This window comes from Raphanus sativus, chromosome 2, assembly GCF_000801105.2.
Source record: "Raphanus sativus cultivar WK10039 chromosome 2, ASM80110v3, whole genome shotgun sequence".
NCBI lineage: Eukaryota > Viridiplantae > Streptophyta > Magnoliopsida > Brassicales > Brassicaceae > Raphanus > Raphanus sativus.
Window position 1 is genome coordinate 34,166,377 of NC_079512.1, and position 21,303 is coordinate 34,187,679.

Sequence of the window (21,303 nt, forward strand, 5' to 3'; positions counted from 1 at the left end):
ATTCTTCTTTATTATCTCTGAAAAATGTCGTAATCAAATTAAAAATTCCAAATACCTTTTTCAATAAAAGAATTTCCAAATACCTAATTGTAATCATGTTACACAAAAAAATCTAACTGTGGTCAATTACAAAAAGAAAATTTGATTCAAACTTTCAACTAATTGTGGAATCTCATTGTTATAGTTCGACGATTCATTAATGTTTCAACTAATTGTGGAATCTCTTAAGAAAATGATAATTAAATATTTATATAAATTAGTAGAAAAAATGTTAACAAAAAAAAAATTTAGTAGAAAAAACCTACAAAATATGTATTATCTAAAAAGTGATTTATAAAATACTCAGAAGTTTTTCAAATGAAGATGTATCTCTGAAAATTTTAATAATATTGCTAGATTAATATTTACTCTTTATTATGAGAGTCAACTAATTAATAATAATGCTTTATTTTTTTTCTTTTGGGAAAATCGCATACAATAACTCTTTCTTCGACTATTCTTCTACACTGGCCGCGAGAATTTCAAAATTTGAAAAAGAAAAAGAAAAAAACTTCTCCATCTGAATCCGATCAGTAACCGCTACCGGCGACGCTGCTTCCTTTCTTCGTGGTGGTCACCCATGTATAAGAGAGACGATTACCTTCGAAATAACCCCGACGGTGTCTTCTCCAAATGGCAGGTACTCCCCTCCCTCTCCAAATTGCTCATTTTGATTTAAAAGATCCCAACTTTCCTCCACCGTCTCTTTCTTTGTTAGATCTCCGCGCGATTCTTTTGGTAATTTCAATTTGTGTTTCTTCTTCCAGGGTTTTGCTCGATCCATGCGTCTTCTGCCTAAACCCATTTCAGAAACTGCAGAGCTACGGAGGAGTACTGTAGCTGACTACTCTTTAATCTCTCGTGATTTAGCTCCAAAGGTCACACCTTTTTATCTTCTTCTTTCATCACATTTCAACTTTGTGTTCTTGCTGGATCGATTTCAGTTAACTTAGGTGCCTTAAGTCTCTTGTGTATTCATCAAGCTAAGATCTTTCTCTTCTTCAAAATGTTAATGAAATCTTTACTACTGAACACAGATTCTGATAGGAGCCAAGAGTAGGGAAGATTTGAGAGTGGGCAAAGACTTTGTAGGTAGTAGTAGATACAGAGTCAAAGAATCTATCCAGGGTCTTGGTGTAGCTGTCAGCATTCATGACGTTAAGGCTTCTTCTCTTGGTCCAACCCAAAGCATTAGAACTCGGCTAAGGTCTTACGGCAAATCTGTTCCCCACCAAGACTCGCCTAAGAAACTTGGCAGCATATTAAAAGACAAGAAGCATGGTCTTGCAGAAGAGAGAGAGATCAGCTGTGTTGGAGCTGAGGAGAATAATACTAATAATAAAGTTCATGCTGCATCGATTCTTAGACTCAGCCGGTCCAGACCTCAACCGGTTTTAGAGAGACATGATGATGATGTTGTTGATGGGTCTGATTTTGCTTCTGTTTGTGGTGTCTTAAAAGAAGATGGTACTACTTGCTCAACAGCCCCGGTCACAGGAAGAAAAGGTTGCACTGAGCATAAAGGGCAGAGAATCTCATGTCTTCCTCCTCCTCCTGCTAAAAAACTACCGTGTGAAGAAGAGACCGAGGAGATATGCGGAGTGATTTTACCTGAGATGATACGTTGCAGAAGCAAACCTGTTTCAAGGAGAAAAAGATGCGAGGATCACAAGGGAATGCGAGTCAACGCCTTCTTCTTTCTGCTCAACCCAACAGAACGCGATAAAATCCTCAAAGAGGATAACAAGTCCAAACCCGAGACACGCACAAGCTCAACGAACCAAGAGGAACCAGGTCAAGGTCTTTTGTGTGAAGCTACAACGAAGAGTGGTCTGCCTTGTACAAGAAGTGCTCCTAATGGAAGCAGAAGATGTTGGCAGCACAAAGAGAACAAATCATCTGAAAATGTTCAGACTTCAGCAACCGTAACTCAAGTAGTCTGCGGTGTAAAGCTGTACGATGGATCGGTATGCGAGAAACCTCCAGTGAAAGGGCGGAAGAGATGCCTAGAGCACAAGGGGATGAGAATCACATCTTGAATAAGAAACCATTGTAAGCACCTAACAGAAGTGTATCAGAGTTACATAATAACTAATAAGTAGTACAAGTTAATTAAGAAGCAGCTTCTTTGTTCTTCATATCATTGTGTTACAGATTACATATTTACATATATGATTCATATTGTTTTCGATTTGAATTTTGACACTGTTTATTAGGAGGAACATAACTTCAACTTCTTCCTCTATGAAAAAAAAATTGGAATGTACACTTTTAACTAATAGTCTGTGGTGTGTTATTAAACACCACAAAGAATCATCAGATCAATGGATGATCTTAGAATCAGCTTAAAGTGTTTCGTTTCCGTGTGGCTCTATCTTCTGCCTCTGTTTCCTCTCGTGAAGGGACTCTCAAGTGCAGCTTCATAACATCATATACAGTGAATCCGATTGCCACTGATGGTACAACCTACAGAGAAAGAACCAACAGAGATCATCAGATTGTCCTGAAACAAAGACAGGATCGATGAAACTATTATCAGACAGACCTTAAGGTAATTGATGCTAAGCCCGGAGAAGAGTTGCTTCCAACCTTCTTCTCTAGCAATCTTGACAAGGGTCTGCATTGTCCCTCTTCTTACTGTTTCTTCCTTAGCCGCTGCGTATAGTCTCTCAACCTGCATTTGTCTCCTGACAACATCGAGAGGGTACGTTAAGGTCTGACCAAGCAATCCAGCGACCGATCCACATACGAGTTTGAGAGAAATGTCTTTCTTATGTTCAGCAGGGACATGTCGTTTCATCTCCTCGTAGAAGTAGAACTTCAAACCAGCGTAAGGGAAGATCCCATACATAGACGGAGCTAAACCACACACACACAAGAAAATAAATAAATCAAATCTTTATCCACTCTTAAAGATGTTAGTGAGAGTCTTAAGACATGTTACCTACACCACGATATAAGCCTTTGAATCCAGATTCTCTGTATGTTCTCGAGAAACAATCGGTGATTCCTCTGTACACGATTTGCTCCAAGGGGATAGCAACACCTTTCGCTTGTGATTTTGCTGAACCAACAACCTGCACTGCTGGATTCTCTATGAGCCTTAACTTATATTGTGATATACAAGATATGAAAGCAGAGATTACCTGATAAGCGAGCTTTGTCCGGACAAGGTCGAGAGGATAAGTGAAGAGAACCGCAGTGCCACCAGCGAAAGATCCGGCAACAAGATCAAGCAACGGTCCACGAGTGGTGTCAGGGAAACCGAAGATGATCCATCTCCTGTATTCCTCGTAAGCCATGTAATGAAGCGCTGCGTAGGGAACTATCCGAGCGACACTCGCACCATTCCCACTGTCCAAACCCACCCCCAAGAGAACAACGAAGTTAAGTGTCTTTATCTCTGAATAAATCGCTAAAGACAGAACGCAACCTACCGATAGAAACCCATTAAACCTTCGGTTTTGCCAATCTTGTTGATGGATCCCACGAGTCCTATGCGTTTAAACTCGTCTCTTCTTGTCTGGAGAAACACAAATTACAACCGATTTGATGAATCTCAATTGAGAGAGTACAAAACACTAAAAAGAAAACAGCTAAAGCGATTCAATCCGAGTTGGTGACTCAGGTAAAACCTAACTGAGCCAAGGGGACGAGTTCAACTCTTTTAACAGAAAAGTTTGGTGGATTCATTAATACCTGGAAAAGAATCTTGATCCGCTCGAGTGGAGCTACGGCGGTTTTAGCTATACCGCCGGTGACGCCGCCGGCGATAAGCTCCTTAGCGAACACGGGCATCGAATCAAGGATTTCGTTCTTCTCTTCGCCCTCCGCCATCGGAAAGAGGTGGAGGGAGAGAAAGAGAAGATGCGGTTAAATGGATCTTCTTCGTCGTCTTCTTCTTCTTCTACTTCCGCCAAAAGAATCTTTGAACAGTTGAAGTTGAGAGGAAGAAGAAAGAAAGAAAGAAGAACTGTCCTTTCTGAATTCCTCAATCTCACCTTCTCCGGCAAGTTAATGCAAATATTATTCCCCGTTAATTTAATTAGTGGAAATTAATTTTTTTAATTATTCGTTTCTACTTTTCTCATTTTTTTCAATATTCAATAATGACTTCAAGAGTCGAACATGTTTTAGAAGTACTGTACGTATGTTGATGTCGGGTTGTCCGAAAATGAGAGAAACGGGGTTTGGACTAATTAGCCCATTTGACGGCCCACTTATAAATAGACAATATGGACTTGGGTTATTGTAGATGCTACTCTGGGAAAGTCTTGTCCATATAATTCCATAATCAAACCCACTCAGAATCAACTGTATGTATTCATTCACTGAGCAAGAAGCATGGACAAGCTTATTCAAAGTAATTCATCTTTGTAACACATATGAATTTTGGGATTTTATGCTCCTTGCATCTCTTTGACCTATGTATAGAAGACATACTGTATATTTCACTGAGTAGGAGAGAGAGATACCTCGTGAACGTAGTCCCCTAACTAGATGGGTTTTGAAAACCGGTGATCTGTTTTAATTATTATTGTTTTGACTTTTGAGTCCAGTGTATATGAAGAAGATACGTAAAACCTATAACCTGGAACCTTGTGTTTAAAGAAATGCTCCAAGACACATGTTTGTTAAAGTATCATATTAGGTTACTGTAAAGATCCCAAGTTATCAGTCAAATGTCAATAAATCCGCAAAAGCAACTTGAACATTAATAAGTTGCACACTTGCACGCGTAGCAACAATTTTAATCTACTCTTCTGGTTAAGATAAGTGTTATTCTAATTTTTTATTTTGTTATATAAAATTGTCATTTTACGATTCAAATGAAATTATATTTAATTTTAGTTAAAATTAATTACAAATTGTATTGATTTTATAAATAATTTTATTTATTTTAAATACTATTGATTAGAAATGTGTAGTTAATAACAATTTACATATATTTATGTCATTTTTTTAATCCGTGTAAAAATGTCAAAATGACATGTTTCGCAAACAGAGTGAGTATCACATTTGCTTTATTCGCATGTGTATATAACAGACGTTTAGACCTAATTGGGAAATTGGAGTTGCTCTCTTGATTGAAACTGGACAGTAATAGTATATCGTAGGTCTTTAGTAAACAATATATCTTTCGTTATCATATCACTGGAATTCACATAAAAACTAACGTTAGCTATGAATGTAAATGCCACAACTTAAAATCATGGTTGAAAAACCTTTAACCGATTATTTGACTATTTATACTATCAGAGTGCACATTTATTTGGTTATTCTTATCATTTGTGAAGGTTTTTTTTTTTGAAAACACCATTCGTGAAGAGGTTAATATCAACATAATTAACCATTTTTCAATGGTCATCTAAATGAGTAGATTATACATTTATATGTGTGTATTAGTGAGCATATATGAATCGGACAGACTGTCGTATTATCTCTTCTTACATTTGTTTATTTAAGTTTTTGTTTTTCTATTATATTTTGTGCATGAGAATCTGTGTCAACTGGAAGCTATTAGCTATGTTGGTTCATAATTCATTTCTACATTTGCAAAAGTGAAACTTCATGATACATACGTACATATCTTGAAGCTCATTCACGCATTATTCAACAATGATTGAAGATCCTAAAAACGGTACTAGCTAGTTAGTTCAGTATGCGATATTATACAAACTTATATACAACTTGCATACTCCATGTGTGTTTTTAATTCTCGAGGCACTTTGTGTTCTTGATCATATTTACAACTAATGTCACAATTATTATACAGCCACTCATATTTAAAAAAGGGAAAATTGCCAATAGAGAACAAAAAAACAAGGGTGTTGTCCCCTTGGTATAAATCCATCTCATAGTTGTCCTAATGGTATAAATTTTTTCATAATCCCAAAATTAACCTTTTCTTAAGTAATTTAAAATCAAATTAAAACAAAACTAAAAGGTTTATATACATTTATAATGAAAAAACTATATAAAAAGATTTCTAAAAAGCAAAAGAAATGAGTAGAAACATTCTTTTTAACATAGCCAACAAAATTCTTTTTAACATAGCCAACATTTTGAAAAAATTGCTTACAAAGTTTTATTTTTATAAAATGTTTAAAACGTTAATAAAACTTTAATTAAATAAAAAATTTAAAATTTATAAAAATAAAAATAAAACTTTACAAAATATTTTTGATAAAAACTTTAAACTAACTTTATAAAAAACATTTTACAAAGTTTTATTTTATATAAATTTTAAAATGTTTGTAACCTTTTTAATTTTATCAAACTTTTTAATAAAAATAAAATTTTTAAAAATGTTTTTAATAGAAATTTTAATAAAAATAAAATTTGTAAACTTTATTAAAAAAGAAAAAAACTTTACAAAAAAATTGTACCTAATTTCAAAACACCACATGTTGTATAGATATGTATCATAGAGAACAAGAGTTTGTGAAAAAAAAAATCAAAAGAAAAACTATGGAAAAACCTTAGATTAATGAAGAAGACAAGGGGGAGAATCATTTTTTAAAAAACTTTGACAAGTAAAATCGAAAATAACACGTTTTAGGAAGTTAGAATATTTTTAGGAGATTTTTAGAATATTTTCTTAACTGAAACTTTCATTAATTTTCGCAAAAATCAGGTAATCTTATCCGTAGAAGGCGCCTTCTAAAAGTTTAGAACATTGAAAAAATCCAGAACACGTTTTCTACTTTTAATAGACGGAAGAGTAAACTTTAGAAAACACATTCCGCGAAATTTAGAATACTTAATAAAATTAGAAGATGCTTTCAGACGAAAAGTAGATAGTTTTAGGATTAGTAGAATGCGCATTCCACATTTTTAAAAAATTAGTAAATAGTAGAATGTACGTTCTAAAAATAGTAGATGAACGTATTTATTTTAGAAATCGCTTTCTACTATACCATTTTCCGTAGAAGGCACTTTCTACCTTTAGTAGAACGTATTTTCAAATTTTTTTATGAACTTTTTGAAAAAAAAAAATACCAGCATGTGTATATAGGTGTTTTATTAATTTTTTTTATTTTTAATATTTTTTTTGTTTCACAAAAGTATTTATTTCATTAATTTTCAGAAATACAAAGGATAAAAAGGAGAAAATTTAGACAAAAAATAATTTATACCAAGGGGACAACACCCTTATTTTTTTGTTCTTTTTTGGTAATTTTCCCTTCTAAAAATGCACCCATTTCCGCTGAAAAATTAATGATGTCCCCATATATACAAATGCATTCTTTCGCAAGTTCCAAGACGGTGTGAGTATAATAATCGTAGTCAATTGCTCCACAGCTTGGGCTAATCATGCAAGTGAGAATCATCAAATTTATGTTGGAAACCCAATAATTAAGAATCATCTAATTAATTAAGGAAATTTATCTCAGTCTGGACTACGAAAATCTAGTCGTTAATTGTGTTTATAGCACTTAATCACTATACCATTATAGTTTTCTTTACCAGTATAAAATTAAACATATAGTCTTTCAACGTAACTTGAACGTCATATGCATCGCTTTCAATCACAATCCAGTTATTGTCAATAGACTTGTCAAAGTGGAAGAATTTTCCTACAAATGCGCTTTCAGCCAGTATAATGTAGATGTAAAAAGTAGTTTGCAATTCGGTAAAGAAGATCCGGTTGCAAACACATTGTACAAAGCATGTTTAAATTTTGTTCATGATATTTTTCAGTGAAATGATATATATATGACATATACACTATTTCGTCTGTTTCATAATAAGTACTCCCTCTGTTTTTTAAAGATACATATTCTAGACTTTTCACATATATTAAGAAATCATATTAAAAATGCATTGATTTTTGTGAATAACAATTTTCCATAATTTTAACCAATAAAAATCCAATAAACACAATTAATTTTCTTGAAGTTAACAGATTTTTATTAAATAATACATTGAAAAGGTAAAAAATGTATCTTTTTAAAACAAATTTTTTTCTAGAACATGGATCTTTAAAAAACAGAGGGAGTATCATTTTAACATTTTTTCTTGTTACACATGTCATTTTAAAACTTTAATACAAATTATATTTATTTTCAGCTGAAAATTAATTGTAAACTGCTATTGATCAGAGAAATGTAATTAATAACAATTTACATATATTTCTGTTAATTTTTTAATATGTGTGAAAAATGTCAAATTGACATTTATTTATAAACGGAGAGAGTACGTAACATATATATACCAATTTAAATTACGTACATTAATCTATTACATATTTTTAAAAAAAGTTTGTGAATCACTATTTTATAAAATACTATGAAAATATATTGAATCTATAATTAGTGACACAAAAGAACAGAAGTTTTTGGGGCTAAATTATCATGATATAAATAACAATTATAAGATATAGCGACACCAAAATTAAATTGGTAAGATATAAAATGCATACCAATAAATTGCAATACTATCCATTAATCTTTTGAATAGTGTATTCTTCCCGCTATTTTTATCTGTTTGATTGATTATTTATCAGAACACCAGGAGAGCTGTATATTTTCCAATTACACAAAAGGGTTAGCACTTAAATCCATAGTTTCGGAAGATTAAACTCTAACTACCTATATTAATTAACGGGAAAAGGTAAGGAAGTAATGAACTAATATCAAGAATCTTATCTCGTTGTCATGGCCATATAAATATGAACTGGACCTTATCCTTATGGCGTGATCAGCGTGTGAATGCACATAAATTTGGCCGGATAAACATATTTAAATTCATGAATTTTTGTATTTACTTAAAGGGATTGTTGAATTTTTCATTAACTGTTCATGAAATAAAAATAAATTACGAAGTTACAATAATGTGGCTAAAATTTTCAACAAAGAAAAGGCAAGTATTAAAAAGAAAAAGGAAAAAGAAATCTAATAAGTTCAAGTACTTGCTACATGAGTAATTTTTGTTCCTGCTTTACCATTTAATAAATAAAATTATAAAAGGCACATTTTCCTATTATATGCTGAGAAATATAACTTCGTTAGTAAATGTATATATGCTTTGTTTCATCTGAAGAGTCTTGAGTTTTTTCACTAGACACGATCGTGTATACTCACATGATGAGTTTCAATTTTCAAAAATAAGTTGGTTCCAAATTCTTATTTTTAATAAAAATTTATTCTAACTATAAATGCAAGATAACAAAAGTATTCTATCCCTGATTATCTTTTTGGGGGGGCAAACTATCCCTAGTTATCTTGCATTGTAATAGAATGAAGTCCTATTTAATTTTACATGAAATATTTTTTAATTATAAGAATATTAAACATTACAGAAATATCAATTTGAATTTGTTGATTGAATTATGAAATAAAGAAGGAAAAGGGTAAATGATTGTGTTTGTTGTAGAACACTGGCAGTAGAGAACTTGTGTTGTATAGTACAACAACGTGTTCGTACAAACACGTTTGGAATATTCTTGCATGTCACAACGCGTTTCTTAATATTATACTATTGTTTTATCTTTCTGAAATCAACTAATTGGGAAATTTTAAAATATAATACGTTACCACTATAAAACAACTTGATTTATTTAGCAACTCGTTTACATTTTATGTATTTCTTATGACGTGATATCATTAGTTTATATTCGGACGATATCTTCCACATTGTTCCAAACAAAAATGAATTACAAAATTTCGACCTGTCAAAATAATTAATACAAAATAAACTAAAAGAGACAATAAATTATTCAATTTACTTCAAATTAAAAATCTTTTAGAAAATGCATGAATATATGATCCTGATGGCCTGAAAATTAGACTGATTGATATATCAAAGCTCCAAAATAACAGGAGTAATAATTAGACTAATGATTTAAGAATGATTGGCTCATCTGGTTAAAAAGACTTTTAGACATTTAGTCGATTTGAATTTGAGTAAATCTGCACAAGACTAAATTATTTACTTATGGTAATCCATCACATAGTTATTTATAAATGCATGTATTTAGAAAACGATAACTTGAAGTGAGACTCCTTAATGAATTCAACATAGGATGGGAAGTCTCTTTGCATGAAATTTGGAAGGAGGGAAATAACAGATATTACAATGGCTTTACTCTTCCTCATTGGTCAGTATTTTCGAAGGTGGTTCAGGTTGTCCTGATATGGTTAACTGAAAATGTAACATAGACCGGTTTTGCTTGTTTCTTAGATCTGTTTTGTGGCTGTTGTTTGTTTCCAAGTAACCTAGGCCGACGTTTCTTCGGTATACCGGAGCGGCCATTATTTTCATATCCTATTTTCACGGACTACCAAAAAAAGGACTGTTATTAATAAGTTTTTTTTAAGACTAAAAAATGTGCATGTATTATTTATATTCTAAACAATCTTTAACAATACATTTCAATGCAAACATTTGGCTATTTCACAAACGCCGAATATAAATATGAGCTTTGTACTCACGGACCTGGATCCCTGACTTAGAGGTGTTTTAATGATAAAATATATAACGGGATTATAAGCTATGGTGGAATCAGAAGATACGAGTTACCAACTGAAGATGTTAAAAGTTAATCAAGTTCTGACAAGTGACAAGAAGAATGAAACATATGTCCTCGTGGAGTCTTCTCACTGGCCATCTGATACTGCGGAAGATACGACTTTACACAAAATCGTTTATTAAATTATACTTCATGACAGCAAATCATTAGGTATTAGGATCATCCTCCTTTTCATAACATCCTTTTCAATTTAGCTCTTATTCTACAATTATCACATGTTCAAAATTTCGCATACTTTTGTCTTAAACTCATTTAATTTAATTTACTGGTTATATATGATTGTTGTGGATGCAATTGAACGTAGTGGACATCCACTAACAGAGCTATTCTGTAGAGTGGGGGTCAGTTGACCCCTATGACTACAAAAAAAAAAGAAATTTCACTTGGTACTTTAGTTATTTGTTGAAAATAATGTTAAATTTTTTTCTAGTTGACCCTCGTATCTCAGGTCCACTTTGACCCACTTAGTAATAACATAATTATATGGACTCCTAATTATATCAATAGAAACCCCTATAAGAAGTGATATTGCTGGCTCTGCCACTGTGGACAATCCCTACAAAAACCTAGCAATGGACAATATTTAACATATATATCCTGGCCATTTTATTACATGTTTGGAAATCATTTCGACTGCAGATTGCTCTCCAACCATGTGAAGTTGATTCATTATTTACCTAGATGAGTGCTTGTCAGCAGACATCTTAGTTTTAACATAATTCCCCAGCTCAGTTTAGCAAGAAAACATCACTACAAGTTTTCTTTTTAATTATACAAAGATATTTTGGTCCCAAAAAAACAGTCCAGACTAGTTACGTGTTGCTACATGTCGGTTTTTTATTCCTGACGATGCCCGAAATGTTAATTCTCCAATGACTAGGATTCGAAATGTAAAAACTTGCATCACTACAAGTTTTAGATTTCTCGAAATCTTAATCCTTCATCTTTTGGTGGTGGTTTTTCCATGAGATTTAGCATATACTGCATAATTTTCATTTCTATTCCACCAGGATTGGTGTTCAAAAAAAAAAATCCACCAGAATTTAGTTAAGAGTTATGATAATAAATTGATTCTTTTTACAGAATGATGACAGCCATTTGAAACACGTCATGACATGATAATATATATATACAATAGCTACATAATTTTTTTCATTAATTTTGATTTAGAGTAATTATATTTTAAATAATGTACCAAAACTGATGTAAACTATATATAACCATTTAATATTTTATTGTACGCTCGCAATGTTTATAACTAATTAAATTGTACTAAAGTTTAACTTAATAGATTAATTTCGAATAATTTAAATAAGATAGCTTCAAACACAAAATAGTGTCTATGTATATATAAAGCAGCAACAACTGGTACACATATATTAAGTGTATGCTTAGATGAGTTAAATCCCATAGGACACATCTTTAATGATAACAAAGACATTTGAAAATTTTATATTTTTTTACGTTTAAAAATTATACAAATGATCAACCATGATTTTAATTGTGGTGGATGAACTTTAATTTAATCATGGCTTATATTCATAAGATGAGACTTCAGTAACTACGACTACAAAAAAATATTGGAAAAATGTTAAAATGCCTACTACATATCTGTCTGTTTGAGGACATCATATCCAGAGAATTTGAACATGTTACAGATGTAATGACTTTAGTGAACTGTACATATTAACGAGAAAGGGATTACACTAACAGAAGGTCATAACTAGAGAAGTAGATGATTTTGACCCAAAAAAAGATAAGTTGATGATATACGTACTTAATTAATTACATAGATTAGATCGCGCTATCCTTTGATGCATGTCTCGTATATTTACATGAAGATGCTCTCCTTATTAGCCGCACAAACAGTCGCCAAACTCCACTTGTCTTTCACGTTCTCTATTACAACTTGCATCTTTGTTTATTTTTATTTTCTACTAAATTAATCAAGTTATTAGTATTTAAATTAGTCCATACTTCAATGATTGGTCCGTAAGATATTATGAACTTCTGCTCGAAGATTTCATGTTAGAATTAGTAATTGATTACAATTTATTGTGCACTTATGGGAATCAATCAAACAATTGGTGACTAAATTTGATTCTATGCTCCTAGAAATTACACACAATACTTAAACAATCCATTGGCTGTCACTTTTGTGTTAGACATAATCCAGCATGGTTTTAAGCGAATCTATGACATTAAACTAGAAGAAATCAGCCATATGTAATTAATTTCCGGCGATAACAGATTACTATCTCTGCAGCAAACCGGCGTAAGTCATTGGAGAGTGGTTTACGAACTTGGCTGGCAACAAGACCGTGAAGTAGTAGTGAATAAGATGAGTCCAGTTCTCTCTAATTATATTTTTGATTCTTTACTCTTCAAATAGGATTAGCATAGAAGCACTTGATGTAAAAAGTATTTGATTTAATAAAATTTCATATTCATTCAAAAAGGTTCAATCAAACGGCATTTGATTTTTTCGAGTGATTAGTTCTACTTCTAATCACGTCAGTAAAACAATATTACATTAGACATGTGCTAGAAGTAGAACTAATCACGTCAGTAAAACAATAGTTCTATTTTAACATTTGAGGAGAACTTATGAAAAAGAAGATTCAATCTTACAATGCAATTATTCATACTAGATCTCATATGTATTCTTACTGTATTAAAAAAAACCTAGGTTAATATTATAACTTTCCCTTTTCTGGTTAAATGTAATTATGAAGAATTCCTAACTAACTTCATACTTCTCTCCGTTGGAGCCGACGTCTCTCTCAAGCAAGATCCGGAAAGAACACTTTCAAAGGCATCCTTCTTAATTTGAAAGGCACAAAAGATCGCCACAAGACTACCTACGTCTATTTTGTTATTATAACTTAATGTTTGTAAGAACATATAAATCGGCGCATTACCATTTTGTTTTGAGTTGGTCATGTATTGAGATTCAATCCACGGTTTGATTTCCGAATCTTAAGCTGGTGGGTTCGATCACATGCAAATTACATTTGCCAATTTGCCAATTAGTATAACGTAAGTGCAAATATATGTAAGAGCACGTGTATATAACTGTGTATATGTTCGTATAATAGGTGCTTTGTAAGTTTACTTAATTACTTGTTTCCGTGATCACCTTAATTAATTCCCATTAATTAATGTTAAGGACTTAAGTCATTCAATTGCTATGCCGGTTAATGCCCTCTAGTCACCTGTTCTTGGTCCAAAGAAACAAACTAACAAACACAAAATCTTCACACAAAATCTCAATCTCGTGGTGTAGGCAAAATTGCGACCATACAATTTCTTTAATTATTTATCTTTGTTTCACTACATAATTAACATTTTACATTAAAATATTACAACTAATTAATATTGAGATCAAAATTTACTTTGAATTAATCATTTATTTTAAAATTTTCTATGGAATACACTATTTTGCTTTATATGTTTATGAATTTTGATAAATTTAATTAGTTTTTAATATTATTTTTGATGTGCATTTTATGCAGTTTGAGACCTTAATTAATAATATCATGTTTTCGATGTGAATAATCTATATAAAATAGTTTTGAATTAATAATCTTGAGAACTCAATAATACAAATATGATAACGATCCTTGTAGATAGTGATCAGTTTTTGATAGTACATGACTAAAACTTTTGACAAATCTATACTTAATTGTGTTGTAGAAATAGTGAGTTAATAACAAGAGCAAGTTTTTATTAGAAAAAAAAATAAACATCTACTCACTCTGTTCTTAAAACTAAATATGTTTAAAAATAGAACTGTGTTTCAAAAAAATATGTTTTACATTTTCTATATAATTTATTAGAATAAAGGTAAATTCTAAGCTTTAAAATGATCGTACTTAATCAAATATTATTGATTTAAATTGATGAAAATAATTAAATACATAAAATAATATATTAATCAAATTTTAATATATTTTTTAATATGCGTAAAACACAAAAATGTATCATTTAGGAATGGAGGAAGTACTAATTAGCAACCAGCTCTATAAATAAATTGTAACCAACCAACATAATTAAAATGAAACTAACAACACTCCAAATATTAATACGTATATGAATTTGAAAAACTCGTGCTAATTTTAATCTTTGACTAATTTTCGTCCAAAAAATAATACCAATGTAAGTTTTTTTTAGTCACTTAATTCTTTGAGTATTTAGCATTCTCATATTCTAGCTCTTTAATTGTGATATGTGGGTCAAGTGAGATCCTCCAAGAACTTATATTCTTGATGAACATATATTGGTCATGAAATGGAATCATAATAATCTTATGTTATGATGGTATGTACCTGTGTCACGTTGTTCGACTTTTAACCACTCTTAGATCTCCCAAATATCATTCTTGATCTTTTTGATTCACATATATATATGATACATCATTATATTATTTTCTAGCAAAAACACAACATTAAATTAAAACACAAATTTCACGGCCTTACTAGTATATTTATCTTCTTATTTTAGCTTCAACAATTTTATCATATCTTCTGTTTACGAAGTATTTAGACTGGGACATTGTGGTAGAGTGGTAAAGAGACGAAACTGAAACACAAACATGTTTTAGATTTGGTTCATATGCTGTACAAAACAAAATCACAATTATTTTTGGACACTCACACGGATATGAACTATTACCTTTTGATCCATTTCAAAAATCCGGTGCGTAAGTCTGCACGTGAGTAGCACTCTTCAAGAAAATTAGTCTGGGTTTTTCAATAGACCTGGAACCTGAATCATCATAAAAAAAAATATTTATTAAATCACGATATATATTTATATTAATATATAAGTAACCTAGTAGAGTCATCGAAATGCTTAGATTCCGGAGTTCTAATTCTATATAATACCGGAGTTTAAGCAAGTAAATACCAATTACCAGAGGCATGACTCATGTGTAAATTTATATTGTGTATTTATACTTGTTGCATGTGTTGCTAGGTTCTTAAGTACGAGAATCAAAAACTGAGTTAGTTAATCAAATATGTTGATTATCCGTCCGTACCGCCATTAATTGAGAGCATTATTATCACCCATTAGGGAACATACTTTGACCACTTAGTGAAAATTTTAAATATGTACGTTTATCCGACTACATATGCGGCCCAGGATTATGTTAAATCTATGCATTAATCCATTATTGTAAACTTTAGTTTTTCCTTACTAAGGTCTGTTATTAACTTATTAGAAAGACTACACAAGTTCATTGCTTTCCTTTGTCAAGATAAAATCATTATATTCATGAATATTCAAGAAATTGTGATAGTTTTAAGGGGTTTAATGTACTGTACATCAACAAAACTAGTTACATGATTATGCTTTAACAAACAAAATCTAGCTACATGCATCACTCTCCAACCAATATGTTTGAATTCCACCCGCCACAAGGTCTTATTAGAATATTATCTAGAGAGATCTAATTGCTATTATTGATTAGATAATTCAATATACATTAGTTTTAAATAATCTATTTAAAAATTATATAAATAAATAATCTTTAATGGTAGGGAAAGATAAATTAACTTTGAGAAAGAGAGAGAGCGACTAGAAACTAGTGAACAAAAACTAAAGTGATCATTTTAGTTTATTTTATATAAAATTTTCTCATATAGTTTTGTATTTTTTAAATAATTTTTATAATTTATCTATTCAAAACTTACAATATGAACCTTCAAAAACCATACGATCTAATATCTTATATATTAAAACAGAAATCATGACTTCTTTCACATATGATTTTTTTATTTTGGACCACCTCTTAAAAAATTGTTTCAATTAATTTATGTATAAATATTTAAACTAATTTAATTATTCTAAAACAAACAAATCAAATAGATATTCCTATATTTACTCTGAAATTATATCTGAATAAAATCTTTTCATCTTTTTATTTACAATATTAATACATATTCATTTTTTCACTAAAATAAATCTTTAAAATATTTAAGTAATATTTAAAATAAATGTATATTTTATTTTCCACTTAATGTTTTTAAAATATTTAGTTAATGTTGTGTTTATTTAAAAATTAAATTTATATGTTATTTGAACTAAACAAACTTTTAAAATATTTAATTAATTTTGTAATTATAACTAAACTCATGTACAATTTTTTTATTAAACAGTGATATCAATTTAATATAATACTTTTCAATAAAAATTATCTTTAACCAATAAGATTTTTCATTTTAGAATTTTGTATCACATGATTTAAAATATGCTATCACTAAAAATTTAAAACAAATAAATTAAATTATTGCAGGTGAACTATAAAATTGTTTTGATTTAAAATGTTATATTAAGCAATTAGTAATATGATAAATAATAAAATTAATTATGTAAAAAATAATTACATGTGTAAATAAGATAATCATCCGCACGGTTGTGCGGGTGAAGATCTAGTGTTTGTTAAAAAAATAATAATACTTGAAAAAAGTTCTAATTCGATTTTCAAATAGTTTTTAATGCAGTAAATTCAAATATCTGTATATTAACAAATTAAGGAAGATCTATAAGATCCATCCAAATTCTATTTTGTAAAAATACTGTAATGTTACACTCACTCAGGATTTTCAAGGTAACCAGCAAACGACCGGTACTTTATAATACAATGTTTGATCAAAATAGCATCTGTAGTGGCTGTCCACAACAAAATTATATCTACAACCCTAAATCTACATCAATCATACTTTATTTATTTAAATAAGTTCACAGCCAATTTTAATAATTACGTATGTATCTTAATTTATTTGGAAAGCCAAATTTTCACAGTTAATCTTATGTGCTTTCCAAAATTTTAATTCCAGTCACAGCAACAAAATTTAAAGCAATAAAATCATAGAGCAAAATCTTGAAGACTACATCATTACCAATCAGATCCGAAGTGTATATTGATAGCCACCCACCCACTCATCTCACATAATCGGAATTTCAACCACCGTATTTGGGTTATAGATCACATAACGTTTTGGTAGAATAAACAAAATATATATGATGATATATATTATGAAAATGAAAAAAAAACATGTATTGACAAGAGGAGGAAGAAGACACAAGCTAACAGTTGTCCGAAATCTATACTTGGCAAAAGGTGATATTTGATTTTGCTTACAACATCGAATCAGAACATTTAATTTAGTTGTTTCCCCATTTATTTCATCTATGGAGTTTAATATACAAATCCCCAATAAATTACTAGGTATTCCTCCTTCAGTTTTATATTAAGTGTTCTTATAAAATTTTCGTTCAAAAATAAATATCGTTTTAGCATTTCAATGCAATATTTATTAATTTTATTATCTAATTTATTTTTCTATTGGTTAAAATATAAATAGATGTATCGATAATAAATTAGAGAGAAAATATGTAAAATTAAATTATTTATTAATTTGTGTGCATAAGTTTAAATTAACACTTATTATGAAAGATATGAAACTATACTAATTTTACCAGACTAGATTATAAACAACATTAAGGTTTAAATTTTTGATAATTAACGTTTTATAGAAGAGGCATATCTTATAGATGAACCACCACGAACTTTCAGAATAAAAACAAAATAAAAAATAGCCAACACTCTTATCTATTCATCCAATTGCAAGTCAATGACAGCTTATTTTTCCCCAATCGATTCTTCCTTGTTCTTTACACAAACTTCTTCTCTGTAAATAAACTATAAAAATGAGGAAAATCAAATTTGTCAAAGACTTTCCTCTGCGTCACGTCTGCTATATATACTTGTCCCTCGTTCACACAAATGTTTAACTCCAACATACTTCTCTCTTTCTTTCTCTCTAGCTTGCTATCTCTCTCCCTCTCCGATTGTGGTCAGAGCCGTCACGTGTCTCGTGTCAGGTTCAAAGCTCTAAGAAAAATGGGTCTTCCGCTAATGATGGAGAGATCATCAAACAACAACGTTGTCGAGCTTTCTCGAGTGGCGGTTTCAGACACACATGGTGAAGATTCACCTTACTTCGCCGGCTGGAAAGCTTACGATGAAAATCCTTACGACGAATCACATAATCCTTCCGGTGTCATTCAAATGGGTCTTGCCGAGAATCAGGTAATTAAATTATATACTTTTATCAACTTTTCTTTACAAAAAAATAACTACATATCGGGATAATGTATTAATGGTCTCCTTCTTGATTATCTCTTGTACAGGTCTCGTTCGATCTTCTAGAAAGTTACTTAGAGAAAAAGAATCCAGAAGGTTCCATGTGGGGATCAAAAGGAGCACCTGGGTTTAGAGAAAACGCACTGTTTCAAGACTACCACGGTCTCAAATCTTTCAGACAAGCCATGGCTAGCTTCATGCAACAGATTCGTGGAGGCAAAGCTAGTTTCGATCCTGACCGTATCGTCCTCACCGCTGGAGCCACCGCCGCTAATGAACTCTTAACGTTTATCCTCGCTGATCCCAACGACGCCCTTCTCGTCCCTACGCCATATTATCCAGGGTACGTCACACTTCATATATCAATACTATTAAAATAATAAGTCACTCGTCGTATAGAGATTTTCTATTATATTAAAAAAATAGCTGCAACTAACTGACACAAACTTAAAATAAAATATTATCTACTATATCTTGTATTTACCGGAACGTCTTTTTATTTGAATACAGATTCGATAGAGATTTGCGATGGAGAACCGGAGTTAGAATTGTACCGATTCATTGCGACAGCTCAAACCATTTCCAAATAACCCCAGAGGCGCTCGAGCAGGCTTACCAAACGGCTCGTGACGAGAACATTAGAGTCCGAGGAGTCCTCATAACCAACCCATCAAACCCATTAGGCGCGACGGTCCAAAAGAAGGTTCTAGAAGATCTCCTCGACTTCTGCGTTCGCAAGAACATTCACTTGATCTCAGACGAGATCTACTCCGGTTCGGTCTTCCACGCGTCAGAATTCACCAGCGTAGCCGAGATCGTAGAGAACATCGATGACGTGTCAGTTAAGGAACGTGTTCACATCGTATACAGCCTCTCCAAAGATCTAGGTCTTCCCGGTTTCCGAGTTGGGACCATTTACTCGTACAACGATAACGTTGTACGGACAGCGAGAAGGATGTCGAGTTTCACGCTTGTCTCGTCTCAGACACAACACATGTTGGCTTCTATGTTGTCCGATGAGGAGTTTACGGAGAAGTACATAAGAATAAACCGTGAAAGGCTTAGGAGACGGTACGAGACAATCGTTGAAGGGCTTAAGAAGGCAGGGATCGAGTGTTTGAAGGGTAACGCAGGATTGTTCTGTTGGATGAATTTGGGTTTCTTGCTTGACAAGGAAACGAAAGAAGGCGAGCTCGAGCTTTGGGATGTGATCTTGAAGGAACTGAAGCTTAATATATCGCCGGGATCTTCGTGCCATTGCTCGGAGTATGGATGGTTTAGGGTTTGTTTTGCTAATATGAGTGAGAAGACTTTGGATATTGCGTTGAAGAGAATACATGAGTTCATGGACCGACGAAGTGGATTTTGAACTGTTAAAAATCAAAAAGTAAATTAAATCTGAATATATTTTTTTGGTGGTTAAAACTTGGGGGGGGGTGATTTATTTTTGGGAAAGAGAAGATAATTAGTTGAAACCCATTGATGAAAGTGGGTTTCGATTTGTTTCTCTTTTCAAGATATATCATTGTTTGTTTTCTTGCTTTGAACGAAGCAAGTTAATTTCATGTTCATTAAGGTTGATTTGTATTGTTTGCTGTTGTATGCAAAGATGGAATTCCATTCCCTTTCTTTGTCACATCAAATATTACAAAATATCTCTATTTTCAGCTCTAAATGTATATTATATAACGTAAACATGTTTTGCTCAACTGATTAAAAGCATTAAACTGTTTGGTGAAAATTTTGGTTTTTCAAAAGGATAACTTTTATTTCTAAAAAAGTCAAACTCTCCCTGACTCGGTTCCCAATGCAGAATCCATGGAGAGTTCCAAGCTCTGCCTCCGGTCCATTCCCGTCGACGTCCACCGCTGGTGAACTCCCTCCGCCCCTCCACCCTCCGCCCGACCCCCCTGACCCGCCCTCCTCCCTATCTCCCCTTACATTCCCTCCCCTTTCTGCCACTTCTCCCTCAACTAAGTCTAAACCTAAAACTGCCTTGGTCCCCTCTTCAAAAGGGATCCTGGAAATTCCTTCTACTACTTCTTCTCAGATCTTGGACGTCACTATGATGCCTCAAGAGGATTTGGAAAGCTTACCCCTCCCGTTACAAACTAACCATGAAAATGGATCTGTTACTTTCCTGAACACTAAATTGGCTCCTGTCATCTCTTTTGGAAACCAAATTAACTCTACTCTTTCTCCCTCAAAAACCCAATCTTGTACCTCAGATAGTTCTCCATCTTCTCCTCCCTGTATCCCTTCCTTAAACACTACTCTTCCCCCAAACCCTAACCCTAACTATTCAGTTATTCTCCCCAATCATTCCTCTCCTCTCCTCACTAACAGAGCATCATCTCCTGCTACCCATCAAACCAACTCTGCTCCCACCCTCCCCTCATCCACCTCGCCTGAACCACCTCAAATTCCTCCTCCTCTAGCCTCCTCTCCTCCTGCAAACCCTGTACCTTCACTAGCTGAAAAGCTTCGCGTTTCTGAGAGCAAGCTCCTCACCCGTCTAGCTCCTGCCCCCACTTCTCTCTCTGAAACTGGGCGTCCTCGAATCTTGATCCCTGATCAT

The 21,303-nt window shown here is 32.2% G+C and overlaps 3 protein-coding genes across 3 annotated transcripts; 2 read left to right on the plus strand and 1 right to left on the minus strand.

Moving 5' to 3' along the window:
* Positions 1-604: 604 nt before the first annotated feature.
* LOC108820687 (protein EFFECTOR OF TRANSCRIPTION) lies at positions 605-2,216 on the plus strand. Its single transcript, XM_018593689.2, has 3 exons — positions 605-679; positions 807-917; positions 1,077-2,216. The coding sequence occupies exons 1-3, from the start codon at positions 620-622 to the stop codon at positions 2,076-2,078; spliced, it is 1,173 nt and encodes a 390-aa protein (XP_018449191.1). The 5' UTR covers positions 605-619; the 3' UTR covers positions 2,079-2,216.
* LOC108820520 (mitochondrial carrier protein CoAc2) lies at positions 2,102-4,068 on the minus strand. The gene is made up of 6 exons (XM_018593482.2): positions 3,739-4,068; positions 3,477-3,562; positions 3,186-3,393; positions 2,984-3,116; positions 2,585-2,898; positions 2,102-2,505 (listed from the first exon to the last, which is right to left on the minus strand). Exons 1-6 carry the CDS (start codon positions 3,874-3,876, stop codon positions 2,380-2,382), a joined length of 1,005 nt encoding a protein of 334 aa, XP_018448984.1. The 5' UTR covers positions 3,877-4,068; the 3' UTR covers positions 2,102-2,379.
* A 14,321-nt stretch (positions 4,069-18,389) lies between these two features.
* LOC108840732 (1-aminocyclopropane-1-carboxylate synthase 7) lies at positions 18,390-20,150 on the plus strand. Its single transcript, XM_018613559.2, has 3 exons — positions 18,390-18,671; positions 18,773-19,068; positions 19,236-20,150. Exons 1-3 carry the CDS (start codon positions 18,483-18,485, stop codon positions 20,092-20,094), a joined length of 1,344 nt encoding a protein of 447 aa, XP_018469061.1. The 5' UTR covers positions 18,390-18,482; the 3' UTR covers positions 20,095-20,150.
* Positions 20,151-21,303: the final 1,153 nt, after the last annotated feature.

What these genes read in the sequence shown, in the direction of transcription:
- LOC108820687 (XM_018593689.2), top strand. Translation starts at nt 620, where the DNA reads ATGTATAAGAGAGACGATTACCTTCGAAATAACCCCGACGGTGTCTTC. An exon ending in GTGTCTTCTCCAAATGGCAG is followed by an intron (nt 680 to 806) that starts GTACTCCCCTCC and finishes TTCTTCTTCCAG; the next exon opens with GGTTTTGCTCGATCCATGCG. An exon ending in CTCGTGATTTAGCTCCAAAG is followed by an intron (nt 918 to 1,076) that starts GTCACACCTTTT and finishes TACTGAACACAG; the next exon opens with ATTCTGATAGGAGCCAAGAG.
- LOC108820520 (XM_018593482.2), bottom strand. Translation starts at nt 3,876, where the DNA reads ATGGCGGAGGGCGAAGAGAAGAACGAAATCCTTGATTCGATGCCCGTG. An exon ending in GGTTTAATGGGTTTCTATCG is followed by an intron (nt 3,394 to 3,476) that starts GTAGGTTGCGTT and finishes GGGTTTGGACAG; the next exon opens with TGGGAATGGTGCGAGTGTCG. An exon ending in GGACAAAGCTCGCTTATCAG is followed by an intron (nt 3,117 to 3,185) that starts GTAATCTCTGCT and finishes CCAGCAGTGCAG; the next exon opens with GTTGTTGGTTCAGCAAAATC.
- LOC108840732 (XM_018613559.2), top strand. Translation starts at nt 18,483, where the DNA reads ATGGGTCTTCCGCTAATGATGGAGAGATCATCAAACAACAACGTTGTC. An exon ending in TGGGTCTTGCCGAGAATCAG is followed by an intron (nt 18,672 to 18,772) that starts GTAATTAAATTA and finishes TCTCTTGTACAG; the next exon opens with GTCTCGTTCGATCTTCTAGA. An exon ending in CCTACGCCATATTATCCAGG is followed by an intron (nt 19,069 to 19,235) that starts GTACGTCACACT and finishes ATTTGAATACAG; the next exon opens with ATTCGATAGAGATTTGCGAT.